Source organism: Ictalurus furcatus, chromosome 19 (assembly GCF_023375685.1).
Source record: "Ictalurus furcatus strain D&B chromosome 19, Billie_1.0, whole genome shotgun sequence".
NCBI classification, from domain to species: Eukaryota; Metazoa; Chordata; class Actinopteri; order Siluriformes; family Ictaluridae; genus Ictalurus; species Ictalurus furcatus.
Genome location: NC_071273.1, coordinates 15,006,780 through 15,026,659, shown reverse-complemented (window position 1 = coordinate 15,026,659; position 19,880 = coordinate 15,006,780). Strand labels below are relative to the sequence as shown.

At 38.6% G+C, this 19,880-nt stretch overlaps 1 protein-coding gene across 1 annotated transcript; it reads right to left on the bottom strand.

The window, feature by feature from the left end:
- Positions 1-879: 879 nt before the first annotated feature.
- Positions 880-8,740, bottom strand: ifrd1 (interferon-related developmental regulator 1). The gene is made up of 12 exons (XM_053650684.1): positions 8,505-8,740; positions 7,036-7,149; positions 6,449-6,527; positions 6,202-6,326; positions 5,960-6,117; positions 5,822-5,872; positions 4,326-4,504; positions 4,056-4,164; positions 3,835-3,969; positions 3,601-3,729; positions 1,365-1,460; positions 880-1,242 (listed from the first exon to the last, which is right to left on the bottom strand). The coding sequence occupies exons 1-12, from the start codon at positions 8,533-8,535 to the stop codon at positions 1,156-1,158; spliced, it is 1,293 nt and encodes a 430-aa protein (XP_053506659.1). The 5' UTR covers positions 8,536-8,740; the 3' UTR covers positions 880-1,155.
- Between the last annotated feature and the right edge of the window lie 11,140 nt (positions 8,741-19,880).

Genomic DNA, 19,880 nt, shown 5'->3' with positions numbered 1-19,880 from the left:
GGGCAAACAAGTTATTAGTGAATATTATCACATACAACCTTTTGAACTGGTATTAGTTTTTATACTATTAACATCTTAAAATGGACTATGACAGTTTTATTAGTTGTGATAATGACTATGTCATGCTGGTACAAAATAAAGTGTGACCTCATTTTGTCCTAAAGGTAATTTTGTATTTGACTGTACCAAGACAAGCAATGCAAATTCACAAGTTCAAGGTTTTCAAAACTTACCACCCAGGACAAACTGGATCAGCTCATGCAGCATCGCTGATCCGGAAATAACCGTTCTCAAGATTATGCAAGGTTTCGTTTAGATGCCTCACACAAGGCCATGGAAACTCTAGGGTTTAGTCAGCCAATAGATAGGATTACTATCCTCCACTTAAAGAGGTCAGACTATACATGCAGCACAGTCAACATTTTGATTTGTTTATGTTCACAATCAGCAACTTTTCATTATATAATTCAGTTGCGGTTAGGACTTGGGATTTAATTTGAGTTGACTATGCAGACCCCTACTGCATCAGCCAATCAATGACAATTCTTTCAAATGCGTATAAAATGTATTCACCCAGAACAACTGAGATCACCCAATTCTTTATGCTTAGCTTAAGTTTTCTTCTAAGTGAAAACTATCAAGAAAATCCTAACAGGCAAGAGGGGGAGAATGAATAAATAAATAAATAAAAGATTTCCGTGAGATTTCCCCCCTCCCACAAATGTGGGCCAAGCAACAGTAAGCAAACAGTGAATCAGATGTTAGCACCTCTGCTGATTCCTTAGTTAAAAGACCCTTTAAGGTAGTTTAGTGACTAGAATTAAGAAACCGTTAAAAACTTACTTCCTCTCCAGAAAGTAAATTAGACAATTTGCACAATTACACTTCTAATAAATTTATTTTTTATCACAGTCACATCACTTGGCAAAAAAACTTTTTGATGTGGTATATGTAATAGATCCAGGCTCATACAGAAAGTCTACAATTTACACGTCAAAAAATTACCACGTACACAAAATGACCAAAAGTCAATACACAAATACATATTCATTAAAATATACTTGCTAGTAATGATATAAATATGGGGAAGAGGAGACAAAAACAAATACATTGGACCCAAATAAGGATTACAGGATTAATGAATAAAGCAGGACCCTAAAATTCACCCACATCCACCCTCTTGTCACGAAATCTGTTTCTGGCCTTTGTGCGTGCCTTGAATGCAGCAGCATTATAGAAGTGCTGAAAGAAAAACAGAAGTAGAAAAATGTATAAAAAGATTAGTGCTCACTTAACCATTTTACACAATTCACGTTTCATAATTGGTTACACAAAAGTATTGTTTGTGGAGGATTATAGCTTACCCTCTCTAACCGGGAACTCTTCATAGCTTTCAGGGCAGCAGAATCAATCAGCAGGGCTGGTCCCAGTCCAAATACGTCTCTAATGAACTCATTTGCCTGACAAGTTCAAAGAATTAGAAACTGTTAATGATTGTTTTCCAGTCATCTACGTCATATGAATGTAGGCCCGTCATGATAACACATTTTATTGGATGATATTGTCCCAGAAATAATTGTGATAAACTATCTTAGTCATTTTAAGAGGATATTATGCCACGGATAATAAAAAAAAAATAAAAGCATAATTTGTCTTCTGATGAAAACATGCTTCAAATTTAGTCAATATTTCCTAGCCATATTTATTAACTTGAGTCAATATTACTGACTAAAATGGCATTGAATATTAGCCAATGGCATTTTAGTTGGAGAAAATGCAAAAATTAAACCAAATATTCACACATTTTATGTTAGCGTAAACATGCGTCAACAAAAACCATGTGAAAACTGGCCATGTTGTGAAACCTGATCGCCTGAAATAATATTACAATGAGAACACTACTGTAATACAATACTGAAGTCTTTATGCTTTAGTTATTCGCGGTCAGTGTTTTGGTGCGTCGTGAGTGAGCAAGAATATTCACAATGTGATTTACCATTCTATATCGCACCTTTAAATTCAACTTCACTTGTGCATTCACATCATTTTGTGCAGAAGCAAGTTGTAATATTAGGTCCATGTGTCTGATTAATCTCATAAGTGTATAGGATGCGTTTGGGGGAGTTAATTAACCTGCTAGAAAAGCACTTCAATTTTCCGCTGTTCATTCACTGCTCAGCTTCAGCTCACGCAGTTTATGTGGCTCAGCCTGACATTATAGACCATGACTGGATTATTTGAAACACCAGAACTATTCTTTCTAGATTTTTCTTCAAAAAATATTGTGCACTGTTAATATCTTACATGATGTTTTGCTGTATGATTTATTCTCCAAGTTATTGATCTATGCCATTTTTTCTCTTTGGTGCATTTTGGATTATCCCTGCTTTTGCCGTTTGCCTGACTTGTGCCAGTGCTCGGTTTACTGATTTGGATTTGTCTGCCTGCCTCTCAAAACATTTCAACTGCATTTGCAGCAGTCTCTACTCGCCGAACATGACATGGTGATAGTCATTCTTATGTAAACAAACACGCATGTAAACACAATGGGCAATATCAAGGTAAGTAAAAATTATCGAGGTCACGTCCACATATTGTACGACAAGTCAATAAAGTAATTATCGTTACAGGCCTATATGAATGATCTGGTACTTGCAAGTCAAAAGTGACTGAACTCAAGATGCTTTGTGAGTCAAGTTGCAAGATTATACCACAAGTCTAATCTAGTAGTAAGTGAAGGTGACAATATGACAAGTCTAAACAATAGGTCTGTCAAACGGCAATCACATTTTAATTAATTTCTCACACAATCACTATAAGCTTTGTTCTGAGTAAATAAAACAAACCTGAAACTTTAATTTTCATGATTATGCAACTGTGCACAGATTGTGCAAATCCTAAGTATCTTCCTATTAATTTTTTATATGCTACAAGTATATATGTGCTACAAGAAGGGCATTTGAGAACACATAATGCACTATAATCCCAATTCACCAACATTTTGTGCTTCAGCCTCAGAAAGAAATCACTGCTGGGAAGTGCCGGCTAAAAATTAAGAACTTACATGGAGTACCATTTTGACGGCACATTATGTAAGGAATGAAACACGATTTTTTTTCCTTATAACCACACTCCATAAACAGCAGGGTGGTGTGATGCATTTTACAGGTTGATTGTGGCTGATTAAGTAAAGTTCAGTTAGGAGAACGTTTTTCACCAGTTTATGTGGAACATTCATTCCCTCTGAATAAGCTGTTACTATAGAAACAATAATGTACAAGGATCCATTGTCTTGCAGTCAGCACTGCTGTTAGAGCTGTTAAAGAAAATCAATCAACACCTTCTAACCAACCAAAATTAAAATGAATGTATAACCTAAAATATTATGTATACCCATTAGTCCCCGCCAGACCAAACTTTTGTGGAAAAAAATTTAGTGAAAACTAAAATAAAAGCACACAAGATCTAAATCATTCAAATATGGATATGACTTTAAATACAAATTCACATACTATTTGAACAGTGAATTTTGTTCCAACAACCCTACTTGACTGTAGATTCTAGCTCACCATAAACCAAACAGCCTACTACATTTTATACCTGTAGGTGGTAGTTCATGCCAGAGCCCACAAACTCTCGGAAGGCATCGTAGGTTCTCTTCCTCACCCAGCTGTCGATGACCATGCGCTCTGTACCGAACCGGATTGTCTCAGTCTCAAACTCTCCATCCTACTCTCATGGGAGGGGGGGGGGGGAGGAAGTGTCCATTAAGCCACCATTTCTTATTTGCTACACATTTGTTTTCATAAAACATCCTCTGCACCAGTTCCTCACCTGCACGGCTTTTAGCACATCCCTGAAGACAGACCTCTGCTTCCTCTTGTCATTCTTGGCACGGTGTTTATTGCAGTCGGTAGCCAGAGCACTCAGTTTGTTGCACAGCAGCTCCCAGTTGTCACAGTCAAAGTCCTGGACGGTTTTACACATTAGCATTTCAAACATTATTACCATCACACAGCATGTTGCCTTTAAAGAGTAATAAAATCAAAACTCACTGCGTCAACATCTCTAGCGAGCTCGAACAGCAGCGCGATGGTCTCCCCGGCCGCAATGCGCATGTTAACATCCTCACTCTCCAGCAGCCGTGGCAGCTTGGCCAGATGTCTAAAATACAACAACGTCAGAGCACTAAAGACTTTTACAGGACTGACATCCAGCACGATGCAAGGTCAAGTTCCTCTTTCACTACAACCCAACTTCACAAAGCCATTTTACCTTTTAATAATAAGCAATTGCAAAAGGCTTAGAGCATGTCAGCTATATACTTGTGGATGATGGCTGTGATGTGGCTGCCACTGCAGATGGTCAGCAGCAGAGCCCAGGAGAGCAGCGCGTTGGTGTGCAGCTGAACAGTCTGAGGATTCAGGGAGGGCCTGCTGCCATCCTCGCGCACATATGAACGGGTGAAAAGGCTCTCGAAACACTCCATGGTGGCATAAATGTCCTGGAGAAAGAAAAAAATAAATAAATAAAAAGGCATCCACATAAAGTCTACAGCCAAAAAACTGAACAGTCTTAGCAAAACAGATTGGTTTCTCTGGGCTTGTATAGATGAGCTATATCCTTTATAGCTGTATTCACTCAATTTCTCAGTATTTGAATTCTCAGAATTATTAAAATTGGTGTATTAAATCACCAACTTCTCTTTCATAGGTTTTTTTCCCCCCAGATTATGTTCATGCTGTATTTAAGTGTTTATTTAGTGCTGACCGTCGATCCCTAAATCTAGGTTAAAACCGAAGGGTCATGCTTTTGCAAAAGCAGGCCTGAAATTGTGGAACAGTTTGCCTGTATCTCTTAAAATAACTTCAGAGTCAGAATTTAGATCCAAGTTGAAAAGTTATCTTTTTGATCTGGCCTATAACTAAACCAGGAGCATGTCCTTGGCCAGTTTTGTTTAGAGGTTACTATGTGTAATGATGCATTTTCACTTCTTTGGGGTTGTACCTAGATAGTATCTCTCTTTTTATAATTTGTAGTTGGTTTTACAACACAAAGTGTTGTTTTTATAGTGCTTTATAAATAGTGATTAATTGAGGTCTGCTGAAATACTTTACACCAACAGCCGATGACTCCTGACCTACAGCTAAATCAATTACTTGTCTGTGTGCAGTTTTACTCTCAATATGAGATCACTGGTTGTTTTGACATGTTATAATATCTGGGGGGGGGGGGGGGATTCGTTAGGCATGAGTCCAAAACGTTCCCGGGTCACCGATGTGACATTTGGTTTCCCAAAAAAAAAAAAAAATCCATCGCAGTGCAAGAACCCGAAGTGAAATTGAGGAAATCACCTGACTGGATTTTGCTGCGCTCAAACAAACTCACCGACCACACCATATAAGGGTTTGATTATGATTACATCATTTGTGTATTAACATAAAATCTCCCACTATATGGTAGACTATAGATACAAATTAATATAGCAACTTTATTATTATATATATTTTTTTTAAACTACTACTACTACTACTACTACTACTACTACTACTCCTCCTCCTCCTCCTCCTCCTCCTTCTCCTCCTCCTGTATACAAAACATTGTACTTGTCACAGTGCTCCACTCAAGCAGAAACATTAACATGGCATGTGATGTGACAACCACGGTGGTGCGGTTGTCATGGCCACCATCAAAGCCTTAATAACACCTTAAGGCAATTAATGCTGTACATGAGTAATCTAGTGGCAATATTAGTTGAAGAATGCATCGAGCGGTGTTAATAGAGGCACATAACATTGAAAATGCAAAGTCTAGCACTTACCAAGACATCATCTTCTGCAACCAGTGTGCAGAGGCCCAGACTCGTTGCACACTGCAGAGAGCAATAGATACGCATTGTTACAATACATGAGCAGTAGAAATGGTAGCGAACAGATTAGAGATCTGAGCTGCTACTCACAGCCTGTCTGGCCTGGATGTTTGCTGATCCATCAGTCAGGAGGGTTTTAAATATAGGTTTGAGGGTCTTAAACACCTCCTCACTCTCGATCCCTGAACCCAGCTGAATGCACAAGAGGCAGGCCAGTGAGGCGGCTGCACGCTGTTCCTCTCCTTTACCTATGCACAGGAAGACAAACAACTTCAGGTCCACTGCCAGCATTTACCTAGGCAATAGTAGCTTCAAACGTGCTGGTTAGAAACCTTTTTTCAAGCAGCGTTCAATGCTGTCTGTGATAGTCATCCTCCTCTCCAAAATAAACTCATGCAGGATTTTGGTTGCCATGGCAGTCTTCAATCCATCAAGGGCACCTTGCCTGGTTTTAGCACTGGAAGAAAAAAATACTATTTCAGAGGATCACCAGTGCACCACTGAGACGTTTATGGGGAAAGATCTCTCAATGAAAGATGAACCTTGTTTCACAACAGATGCATGTTGTTGGACACAAACCTTTTATCAACTGTAGAATCAATGTACACCTTCAGCTTGAACTCAAAATCATCTTGGGCTGCAACTTCAGCCTCCCCCCCTGCCAGTCCAAATAAAGACAGCACAATTCCGTCATTTTATCTTGGTAATAACACATTTACCAGTCAGATCACCTGCACAGTGACTCAAAACCCATGTCTGAATATATACCAGTCCATACAGGATTTTGGCAAGTTGTTTCGTGATTGTTGCGGCCAAAAATGCTCCATTTTGCTGCGGCATTTTTCAAAATCCGCAATGCAATTTTCTGTTTCGTGCTTTTTTCGTGGAAAACTTCTTGATTTGGCAAAATTGCAATTGCACAGTCTTTTGCAGTGATGTTTGTTGGTAAATGAGACCTTTTTTTTTTTTTTAGCTGTACTCACATTTGCATCAAAGAGCACTTTGACTGAATGTGTTCTGATGTCACATGCAGTAATTTTGAAAAAAAATTGCAAGCTGCTCTGTATATTGCAGAGCACATATATTACATATTGATTTTGCATTCATTCCTGCAATTGCAAAATTGCTTAATCCTGGAGGGACTGATGTACACAACACACACCAACCTTCCTCTGCCACACTGGTGGAATCACTAAAGCTGCTGCAGTGGCTGAGCGTCTCAACTGAAGCGTCCTCATCGCTGAAAGGCTGCACAGCTCCATGCTGTCCTCCTGGGACACCTGCAACACAAATCAAGTTCCAACAGTAAACTGAGCAAGATGTTTGCAGGAGAGAGGAAAAACAAACTTGGGGGTGGAAAAAAAAACTTTGACCACATGACCAGTAACAGCAGGTGATAAGACTGATATACTGTTCATGCTATTTCAAATGCAGAGTTGTGTGGGGGAATGCTTGACGTTATATTGGTCATGTCAAGGGCACGGTGATAGGTCACAATTAGACTGTAGATAAAACTGTCCATTTTTCCACTGCAACACCACGGGGGGACACGTCACACAGAGACTGAGCCAGACTATGGTAGCAATCCAGCTGTAGTTATGGAAAAGTGAAAAGTAATTACACAGTTCAAATTTAGTGAAAGAACACTGGGCAGCATGGTGGTGTAGAGGGTAGCGTTTCCACCAGAAACAGTTCCTGGGTCCCGGGTTTGATCGTGAGCTCAGGTTACTTTCTGTATGAAGTTTTTTTTTTTGGGGGGGGGGGGGGGGGGGGGGGGGGGGATTTCAACTGGGTTCTTTGGTTTCCTCCCACCTCCCAAAAAACACACTGGCTATGTGAACTGCCATTAGATTTGAATAAAATTGTGAAGGGGTTATGTTTAGGGGTTTATTATTATTATTATTATTATTATTAGTATTAGTATTATTATTATACAGAATTATGAACATGTTTCGTAACCACCACAACCTGGACGAGAATAAAGTGGTTATTAAAAAGGTATGATTGAATGAAAGAATAGGATAAGTCCTATATAAAACAACCGCGTAGCTTCCTGGCTTGGTCACTCGCTTCCGTGCACAGACATGGTTACGAAGGCTGAAAGCTTACAAAAGGCCCACATGTAGCTAGCTAGTTATCTATATCGTGTTCTTCAGCTAAAGAAACCATATTAAAAAGGCCCTGCATCGAGTTAGTCAAATATATCGACCACCAACGAGAGCAAATACAGTGTATTTACATGTTATTTAGCTTGCGGGACCGTAGATCGAGGCGTATTCGCTAACTAGTTAGCGAACCTTATCTATGCTAGCTCGGAACTATCCTTATTTGAACATCAACAAATAAACCAACATTTTTGTAATAGTTTCGGGTTAACCAACAACTAAAATAAGTCACACTATATTAAAAGTCAAAAATAGTTATTTTGTTTAACATTTAAAAGCCAACAATTTTGCCAACATGTCACGGAGGAGAGGAGAGTAGACATGGGGGTTGTAGTTCTGCGGAACCTGTTGAGTTTAAAGGCTTAACTGTTGTGGCGACGCAAAAAAACTACAAATCCCATGAACATATACGACATTCAGGCAACACGCCAAAGCAACCGGTCAATTCCAGACACCCCAAGTTAGCTTACCCTTGCTGTTCCTCTTCTTGGATTTGGGCATTGTTCTTGTATGAATATACTTGATTTAAACCTAAAATCACCCAATACACGACCAGTTTTTACTATAATGTCTCTTAAACTGGAAATCTTCAAATGGCACCGTGAAAAGTAAAGGATTAAAAGCGATTCCGATGAAAGCCTGTGAACGAGAGCGATACATTTTCCCTGTAAAAAACTAGGGCTGCGTGACAACAGCGCCGGGAAATTCTTTTATATGGCTGTCGTGTCACAGGGCCGTCTCTCACGTGGGCCCAGATACCCTACTGACCAATCAGATGTAGGCAGAAGTGACCGTAGATGCGCTTGCTCTAATGTGATTGGACAGTCACTGAGCACTCCAGTTGTTGTCAAGGGCTACGTCCAAATCAGTATCAGAATGAGCTTTATTGCCAAGTATGTTTACACACACAAGGAATCTGTCTTGGCTACATGAGCTTCCAGTGCAGAAAAAAAGGAATATCACACAATATAAAAAATAAGCAATAAAATGAAATATGATACAATACAGTACTAAAGAGTGGACTAGTTCAACAAAACAGAATTCATGTAAAAACCATAATGAACTTCGCTTTACTTTCACACTATCCGTTGTTACTCAGATGAGGATGGGTTCCCTTCTGAGTCTGGTTTCTCTCAAGGTTTCTTCCTCATATCATCTTAGGGAGTTTTTCCTCACCACCACCGTCACCGGCTTGCTCAATAGGGATAAATTCACACACTTAAAATCTGTATCCTGTGTTTCTATATTTTTGTAAAGCTGCTTTGAGACAATGTCCATTGTTAAACGCGCTATACAAATACAATTGAATTGAATTGAATTAAAGACATAGCAAAAATAGGCAGAGTTATGTATGTAATGATATGCTATTGACCGATGTACAGTTATGTGCAAATGGAAGTATAGAATGTGCTGTGTATGTTATAAACAGTTATGTGCAATGAAAGTGGAATGAATGTATATAGTATAATAAATATTTAAAAGGATTAAATTATTGTTGCATTAAAAAATGTACAATGAAGAGATCCTGTTGGGAGTTTTAATTGTTCAGGTGGGAGATTGCCTGAGGCAATAAGCTGTTCTTGTGTCTTGCTGTCCTGCTGCTCAGTGCTCTGTAGCGCCCACCCGGGGGCAATCGTTCAGATAGAAAGTGGGCTTGGTAAGAGGGGTCTAAAGTGATTTTCTTAGCCCTTTTCCTCACTCTGGAGGTGTAAAGTTCTTGGAGGTTGGGCAGGGGGGAACCAATAATTTTCTCAGCAGTCCTGACTGTCCGTTGTAATTTCCTTCTGTCAGATTTGGCGGCTGAACCACACCAGACAGTTATAGAAGTACACAGGACAGACTCAATGACGACTGAGTAAAACTGTATCAGCAGGCACTGTGGCCGGTCAAGCTTCCTCAGCTGGCTAAGGAAGTACAACATCTGCTGGGCCTTTTTCAAAATGGAGTCTATGTGTGTTTCCGACAGATGTAGTGCGTTGTCTGGAATAGCTTCACTTAGCCAGGTTTCAGTGAAGCACAACACAGCAGAGTTTAAAAAGTCCTTGTTTGCACGGGTGAGGTGAACAAGTTTATCCATTTTGCTAGGAAGGGATTGGAGATTCGCTAGATGGGTGCGTAACAACCAGTGCACCGGCGCGCTTCCCTCGTTTACAGCTGAGCACGAGTTTGAACAGCACCACTGCTCCTCCAACTAGAATGTCTAATAAAACGTCTGAGTAGTTAAAAACCAGAAAAATGTTGTCTGGTGTGTGTTGCCTAATGTTCAGAAGTTTGTCTCTGGTGAAACTGATAGGAAAAGAATTACTAAACAGAGAACGAACAAACAAAAACGGTAAAAGAACTGGAGAGCTCCACACCGAGATGGCCATCCACGGCGCCATCTTGTTTTTTTTTAAATCACGTACTACTACGTCCACATTTACTTACGTGCTAAGTAATATGTCATAAAATGACAGAACCGTTTTAGGGAAATGAGAGAAAAGACACAATAACCTGGTTGCACTAGTGTGCACACCCTTTTATAATGGGGTGTGACTGTGCTCAGAATTAACCAATCACATTCAAACTCATACACCTGTCATCAAATGGGCGGCTGTGGCTCAGTTGGTAGAGCGGGTTGTCTGCTAATCGTAGGGTTGGCAGTTCGATTCCCAGCCCGCATGACTCCACATGCCGAAGTGTCCTTGGGCAAGACACTGAACCCCAAGTTGGTCCTGATGGCAAGTTAGCGCCTTGCATGGCAGCTCTGCTACCATTGGTGTGTGAGTGTGTGTGTGAATGGGTGAATGAGACACAGTGTAAAGCGCTTTGGATAAAAGCGCTATATAAGTGTGCCATTTACCATTTACCATCAAATGATTCTGATTAACCCCAAATAAAGATATAAAGAAATAAAGATCAGCTGTTTCTGTAGCATTTGCTTCACATCTTGGTTTCTACCTACTGCTGAAGCCATGGTCTGCAAAGAGCTTATAAAGTATATGGCCTTTTACTGTAAAAAAAAAAAAAAAAGTATAGATCAGAAGAGGGGTACAACAGTCTTTCCAAAACATTTGTTGTACCATGCAGCATTGTGAAGGTCATCATCAATAAGTGGAGAAAATGGGGCACCCCGGTGACATTACCAAGAATAGGACATTCCTTCAAAATTGACAAAAGGACAAGAAGTAAAGTTATCAGGGCATTAATCAGAGAAGCAAAAAGGAAGTCGCTAAAGATAACGATCAGCGTAATGCTACCACCACCAATCTTCACTGTAGAAGCACACAAGGCTAAGTATAGACTGTTTTCCAAAATGTTCTGTTTCTATGCAAACTTTGTGTACTACACTTAATTTTACTAATATATAACATATTTATACACTTGTTATAACCACATAATACTTTCTAATGAAGAATGAAAATCAAAAATCTAAAACCAAATAAACTTAAACACTTTTATAAAAGAGAAGTTTTGGTATGAACTGATTTGCCCTCAGAGTCTGAAAAAGACGTTCATCAAGAGCTGCAAGATAATATGGCTAGGGTGAAGTACTATTTATAGTTTTGCTTACCAGTGTCATCCACTGAAGTAGGTCCCCATTCACCCCTTCCGACTCATATAATTATAGATGGAAAATGCAGATCGTTTGAACTAATATAAAATTTTTAGATGATTGTGCTCTGTCAGTATTTTAGCTATATATTGAAATCATTATTAGAAGCAGCAACTCTTTATTACCAAGTATTACAATGTAGCAGGGATTTGCTTTAGTAACATGTGCAAAATAAAGATTCTACAAATATTCATACATCCTTCTGACAAAGGATGATTGTGTGTGTGTGTGTGTGTGTGTGTGTGTGTGTGTGTGTGTGTAATATTGTGCTTCCACTAAGGGCAGGGACTGAAAAGTGCTTAATTATAATAAATTATACTGTTGTGGTGTAACTGCTGTTTTGGGGCTGACACTAAAAGATCACATGGGAATAAAGAATAATAGGTATATACAGTAAGTAGCATATAAATCATATACAGCCCACATAACTGTGAAATTTAAGTCATAGTATGGTAACTTATGTCAAGTTTACACTGCACGATTTTAGGCCCGATTTTCACTCACCGAAAAATTTGTGGAGATCACACACAAAAGCCCGAAATCATAGGCAAATCAGAGCTCGCTCCCATGAGCAACATTTGCAATTTATGAATTATCAACGACGTGATCTGGGAGAAGCACCAATGCATCACCCATGATTTATTCTACAGACTTCATTGCTTTCCAATGGGATTTACAAGTGATCTACAGGATCACAGTGGTCTTATATGTTGATCTTGTGTTAACCTGTTGTGTCAATGGGCTTGACTTGATGGATTCATTGGCACAGATGGTGTTTGAACAGGAAACAGGCTGCTGTAGTTGCTCTGTAAGAGCTAACATTTCATTTAATTACACCATGAATATATCCTGAATTGGTACATGAATCATGAATAGAATTCTGAATGACTCTTGGAAATTGGTAACATTAGCTTGTAATGGGAAAATGTTTAATAGAAACCAATTAGACCCATTTCAATTAGCAAGTTAAACAATATTTCTGATTATTTTAGTATGTTCCTAATTTCTTTCTCAACAATTTCTCAGGCAATGTGACATGCTCTGGTAATGGTTTAGCAGTGCTAGCTGTTTATGCTAAGGGGACATTGATTGTTTTGGGGCACTGAAGTGTGACTTTATTGCCACAATAATGGAAAGAGAAGGTGAAAAAAAGGTTTATCTTTATGCTTTAAATGAATAGGCCCTATGCAAGCATCAGTGTGGCCTTTTACATTAATACAGAATGTCCTAAAAGTCTCCATACAAAGTGGAAATTAACACTTTCTTTAGGCACTCTATTTTCTTAGTACAAAGGTTTATTTTTTTTATTTTATGACTTCTACATTATCAAGTCAGTACAAAAACATTTTAGATTCCCAAACATTAGGTTTCTAGCACAAAATTAAATGTTACAGATAAATGTTTGTATGTCATTAAAGAAAGCAGCATATTAGGTATGAGACCAATCTTCAACAAAAAACACAATGAAGGCTGCTGGGATTTGCTGCAAAAATAAGATGCAAGTGTGACAGTCAAAGACTCCAGAAGAACCGTGGCTGGTTCTGCAAGATGCTCAATAAACCAGCTTACCAGCTAACTCCCTTATAAAACTGCACTAATTGTACCGGAGAATACTATATTAATTTTTATGTCACACCAAATATTGACAGTTTCATTTACTACAATTTACTGCTCTTTACTGTATTTTGAAGGCATCTTTGCTCTACAGCATTTCTTTGCATGTGCCTAAAACTTAAAACTGTAAAAACGTATTTGCCCTATCCTAATTTCTTCGGTTTTTGTGTACATCTCATACTAAATTGTTTCAGAAATGAAAACAAAATCTAAAATAAAAAAACAAAGGCAATCTGCATAAACACACAATACAGTTTTTAAATGATAATGTTATTTATTGAAGAAAAAAGTTATTCAATACCAACTGAGCCTGTGTGAAAATGCATTTGCCCCCATAGTTACTAATTCCCAAAAGCTATGAAACTGCATTCAAAATGGAGTTCAACTGGACTAGACACAACCAGGCCTGATTACTGCAAAGCCTGTTCAATCAAATCAACACTTAAATAGAACTTTTTCAACAGAATGAAGTGGGTTAAAAGGTCTTACCCAGTAACACACTATGCCAAAGTTGGAAGAAATTCCAGAAATGATGAGGAAGAAGGTGATTGAAATACTATTTCAAAGGTTCTGGGACTCCAAAGGACCACACTGAGAGCCATTATCTCCAAACGGAAAACTCAGCATAGTAGTGAATCTTCCCAGAAGTGGACGACCTTCCAAAATTCCTCCAAGTGCACAGCAACTACTCATCAAGCAAATCACGAAAGAGCCAAAGAAACCATCAAAGGAACTACAGGCTTTCCTTACATCAATAAAGGTCACTGTTCATGACTCCACTATCAGAAACACTGGGCAAAAATGGCATCCATGGAAGTGTGGCGAGGTGAAAACCACTGCTAACCCAGAAGAACATTGAGGCTCGTCTGAATTTTACCAAACACACCTTGATGATCCTCAAAGCTTTTGGGAGAATGTTCTGTGGAGTGATGAGGCAAAAGTGGAACTGTTTGGAAGACAGGGGTCCTGTTACATCTGGCGTAAACAAAACATCAAATTCCACAAAAAGAACATTTTTGAACCGCGTTATCGAATGGGTAGAACTATTATTCCAACCACCACGGACAGTTTCATAAGTAAGCTGTCTGAACTGTCCTAACTGCGCTGTGTACCTATAAATAAGACTGAACTTGATATGGTGACTAGCAATATGGGCACTATGCTCTCTCTCTAGATAAGGTTGCCCCTATCAAATTAAAAAAGATTAGAGAGAAACAACCTGCAGTGTGGTACAACAGTCATACTCATGCACTCAATAGAGCAACTCGTAATCTTGAGCGCAAGTGGAAAAAGACTAATATAGAGATTTTTCAAATTGCGTGGAAGGACAGTCTAGCTATAGACAGGCTCTAAAAGCTGCTAGGGCAGAGGATCTACGTAAACCCATAGAACGTAACCAAAACAATCCTAGGTTTTAATTCAATTCAATATCTAGATTAACAAATAATAAGATGTCGCCCAAACTGAATATTCCAACACAGTTTAGTAGTAATGACTTCATGAATTTCTTCACTGAGAAAATTGAAAGCATCAGAAATATAATTAGAAATGTACAACTAACAGTAGCATCACAGGTTTTAGCCTTCAATATAGTCTCCCAAGTACAATTGCAGTCCTTTACCGCTATTGGACAGGAAAATTTACAAAACTTATCAACATATCAAAATCAACCACATGTATTCTAGATAACATACCCACTTATTTAATGAAAGCGTTGCTTCCTGTAGTAGGAGAGCCTCTTCTCAATATTATTAACTCCTCATTATCTCTAGCTCACATCCTGAGTCACATCCTGGTTATTAAGCCTCTCATTAAGAAACCATAACTAGATGCTAGTAAACTAGAAAATTACAGACCAATCGCAAACTTTCCATTTATGTCTAAAATATTAGAAAAAGTTTTTCAGACAGGTTTCAGGCCCCATCACAGCACAGAGACTGCACTTGTCAAAATGACAAATGATTTACTTCTAGCATCTGACCAAGGCTGCATTTCACTGTTTGTTCTACTTGATCTTAGTGCTGCATTCAACACCATAAATCATGACATATTCTTAGATAGATTACTTAGATAGATTACAACTACATTAGTATTCAGGGACAGGCATTAAAATGGTTTATATCCTACCTGTCTAACCACTACCAATTTGTTTGTTTAAATTATGAACTTTCTAACATAACAGCAGTAAAGTATGGTGTGCTGCAAGGATTGGTATTAGGCCCCCTGCTGTTTTCTTTATATATGCTGCCCCTTGGAATTATTTATTAGAGAACACAGGCTTAATTTCCACTGTTATGCTGATGATATTCAGCTATATATTTCTACAAGACCAGATGAAATTTCTCAATTTTCCACATTAACAGAATGTGTTAAAGACATTAAAGACAAGCTGACTGGTAATTTTCTTTTACTAAATTCTGATAAAACAGAGATATTGCTAATTGGACCAGAAATCTGTACACAAAAGCTCTTAGAATGCACTCTGTATTTAGAAGGATGTACGGTTACTTCATCCACTACAGTAAAAGACCTGGGAGTTATATTATACAGCAACCTGTCATTAGAAAATCGTAATTCCCAAAGTCTTCTTCCACCTTAGAAATATTGCAAAGCTACATAACATCTTATCTTTTTCTGATGCAGAAAAACTAGTTTATGCATTCATGACCTCAAGGATAGATTATATAATGTACAGCTAAGTGGTTGTCCTGTATCCTCAATAAATAATATACAGTTAGTCCAAAATGCAGCTGCTAGAGTTCTTACCAGATCACGAAAATATGAACACATTACCCCAATTTTATCATCTCTACACTGGTTACCTGTCAAGTTCCATATCGATAATAAAATACTGATACTCACCTATAAAGCCATAAACGGCCAAGCTCCTTTATATTTAAGAAATCTTCTATCACGTTACAATCCTTAACGCTCTTTAAGGTCGCAAAACTCAGGACTTTTGATAATACCAAGGATATCAAAGTCTACCAAAGGAGGTAGGCCTAGAGCTTTTTCACATTTAGCTCCTAAACCCTGATAATGTTCGGGGTTCAGACACACTCTCTGTTTAAATCTAGAATAAAAACACATTTCTTTAACCTAGCATTCACATAACACATCTCATAACCTTGTTATGCAGTCACCTCTGATAAAACAATAACAAATGCACATGGTCATCTCTGCCTGAAATTCAATGAACAGCAGCCATGCTAATCCTTCTCCATTTGTTTCCTGTTCCTGGTCATCAGTGAATGTAGGGTTAGGGTTAGGGTTAATGCCAGCTCCAGCTCAGAACCAGCCTCTACGAAGACTCCAGATGACTCCAACGCCTGTGAAGACTTTGGATGATACCAATGCTCTACACGTGTTGCTCCTGGGATAGCAGTGGGCCTGAACTGTTCTGCTCTCTGGGCCGGCCTGGACCGTCCTGGTGCCCTGCTTCTGGATTTCTTGTCGCTTTGAGGCCATTCACTGTTGCTCAGGATGGCTCCATATGGACAGCCTAGGGACACTTGGAAGCCGTGGAGATGGCATTGGACTGCAACTGATGCGGGCAGTTTTGGTGCGGTGTTTTTTGTGCCCGGGTCTCCATCAGTGGACTGTGCATGAGTTCAGCAGAACAGACTTCATGTTGAGACTGTGGTGAATCTCCTGATTACACAACTGCACTTTTGTTTTATCATGTAGAACACAGTTATAAAGGGGATATATTTATAATTACACTATCCGTTGTTACCCAGATGAGGTTGGCTTCCATTTTGAGTCTGGTTCCTCTCAAGGTTTCTTTCTCATTTCATCTCAGGGAGTTTTTCCTTGCCACCATCGACGTCGCCTCTGGCTTGCTCATTAGGGACAAATTTATCAATTCAAAATTTAGATTGGAAATGTATATATTTCTGTAAAGCTGCTTTGTGACAATGTCAATTGTAAAAAGTGCTAAACAAATAAAACTGAAACTGAAACATCATACATACAGTCAAGCATGGTGGTGGAGTGTGATGGTGTAGGGATGCTTTGCTGCTTCAGCGCCTGGGAAACTTTGAAAACAATAATTGAGGGAATCATGAATTCTGCTTTCTACCAGAAAATCCTAAAGGAGAATGTCCGGTCTTCAGTCCGTAAGCTGAAACTCAAGTGCAACTAGATTATGCAGAAAGACAATGATCCAAAGCATAGGAGTAAATCCTAGTCCTAGAAGTAAGTGAAAGACTCATCTCCAATTATCGGAAGTATTTGATTGCAGTTATTGCTGTTAAAGCTGGCACAACCAAATTTTAAGTTTAAGGGGGCAATTAGTTTTTCACATGGGTGATAGGTGTTGGAACACTTTTTTTGCTTCAATAAAAAAAGTAAATAAATAAAAACTATTGTGTTTACTCAGGTTGCGTTTTGTTTTATGTTGTATTTTGTTTGAATATCTACAACTATTCAGTATGAGATATACACAAAAACAGAAGAAATCAGGATATAATATAAAAAAGCAAATACTTTTTCAAAGCACTGTGTATATACAGGCATCAGGCATACAGACATGGACGTCCACAAACATCCATTGATGACGGGACATAGGTGCATAGTCCCTTATGTTTGGAGACTATTGGGATACACTCTAAAGCCATGCAACTCAATCTGATGATATCATCATTAATCTTACATGTGTACTGATTATGATGTATGTCCTTTTGTTATGTTCTTTTAAAAGTATCTTTTATCTTTTATTAGTATACAGTTTCAGTTGCAGTGACCTCACTCACTGAGCATGTTTAAATCACAGTTCTAGTTCAGTGTACCAGGGTGTTTGGCCTCATTTCTTCACTGAGAACTTGTTTTGATGGGCTCAAGTAAAGTTTGCAGTCGATTCAGACAGCTTATTGTCGAGGCACGGCTCCTGACAGCAAAAAAGGATGAAAGAATTTAAGCTGGGTTTTTCCTTTTTTTTTTTTTTTTAATGAAAGCTTGTCACATTTGCTGTGTGCTTTGATAGCAGTGCAATGACAAAGGAACAGTACACATTTTCCATTTAAAAGTTTTTGCACTGGTCTGCAGTCTCTTTTAAGCCAATGATGAAAACAAGTTCTTAGTTGTCCTTTGCTTTATTAATAATGCCAAACAGACAATTCTATTTTGACAATGTGTGCATTAAGTAATGTTTATTTGCTACAGTGGTACGTGAACCTGATACTGATGCAGTAATGGAACATGATCAGTTAATTCACATATGTTTTATGTTAGGACTGCTGTGTGCAGTAAGAAATTAGAGCAAATGCATGTGCTCTAGGTTTATAGGTTGCAGTTTACTAAATTGAGTGCACAATATTAAAAATTTATTAGCCATAATATTAAAAGGGAATAGAGGACACTAGGGGGAGCCCTTCTTTTAAAATACGTGCCATCAGCATACCGGCATACTGTTATGGAAATTCATGCTAATGGGTGACATTGATGAATAATTTATAAAGACAACAGTGCTTGTTGTTGGAATATATGAAAGGATTCCTTTGATAGTCTGCACTCAATCAGATTTAATTTAAGTTAAAAACATAGTGGATATGTTCACCATGGTGTTAGTCTTGGATTTTGGGCTCATTTGTGGAAAATCTCAAATAGGATAGAGCATTTATGGTGCATTTTCTGGATCTGTGTGAATTTTTGTCAAGCAGTTTGGCCGAGAGTAGTTCTTATAATACCGACAGACCTACCACCACCTAAGCTAGCTGTGTGTGAAGTGCAGGGTGAGTTTTACAGGAAAGGCTAAACAGTTCCTTTGTGGTTGTGCTCTGTGTGCCGGTCACGTCCTTCTAACGGAGAGTATCCCTTGCCAGGCCCATGCCATGTGAATGCAGATGACACACAAAACAGGTTGTGAAAGAGTTCAGCCTCTGAAATTGTGAGCTGTACTATGTTCAATAATTCATATGACATGGCCTAAGGTGACTCATCACATGGTACAGCGCGGCATACGTAAATTGAAAGGAAGTGGGTGCTGATGGAAACCACAGCAATTTCTCAGAAATCACAGAAAGCTAAAAATCTAGTTTTAACCAATCAATACAATAGTATACTGATATAAATTAGCTATGTTGTCTTTCATATAGGCCACACTTTCACAGCCTCGGCATCTATTTATTTTGAGCAGCAGCACACTTTCGAAAAATTGCAATACATATGTTTGTCAAAGTTCCTGTTAGTAAACCCCAAGCTAGCCTGGAGTATCCATGATGCTGATTCATTATTTCCATATTAGGGATTTAAAGTCAGATGGCTCCTGGTCTAGTTTGTGCTTTTCTTTGATGCCTGGTGTATATGGGTCTATGGAACCAGAATGTGCCTGTGGCCACCTGCTAGTTATTAGTCCACTTTCTCCATGTGTTAACCTCCAGCTCTCAGCAGTGCTGTGTGCAGTGGTATCAGCTACTCCCACATTCTCTCTGGATGAAGAGCTTTTTTACATTGAACATTGCTGGAAAATGGTGAGTGAGGAAACATGCTCTTGTAAAATCTTACAGTATGTTTGAAATCTTTAATTCATGTCTTTAAGAAAGTGTCATGTTCTTATCAATGGATATGTTACTAATCAACATGAAATTGGATGAATGAACTCTTCTATAATTGCTCGATTAATGACACCTCTGATCAT

Coding starts and splice junctions, on each gene's coding strand:
- ifrd1 (XM_053650684.1), bottom strand. CDS start 8,535: ATGCCCAAATCCAAGAAGAGGAACAGCAAGG. Junction 5,873..5,959: donor ACATCCAGGCCAGACAGGCT/GTGAGTAGCAGC, acceptor TGCTCTCTGCAG/TGTGCAACGAGTCTGGGCCT. Junction 1,461..3,600: donor GCATGAACTACCACCTACAG/GTATAAAATGTA, acceptor TGAACTTGTCAG/GCAAATGAGTTCATTAGAGA.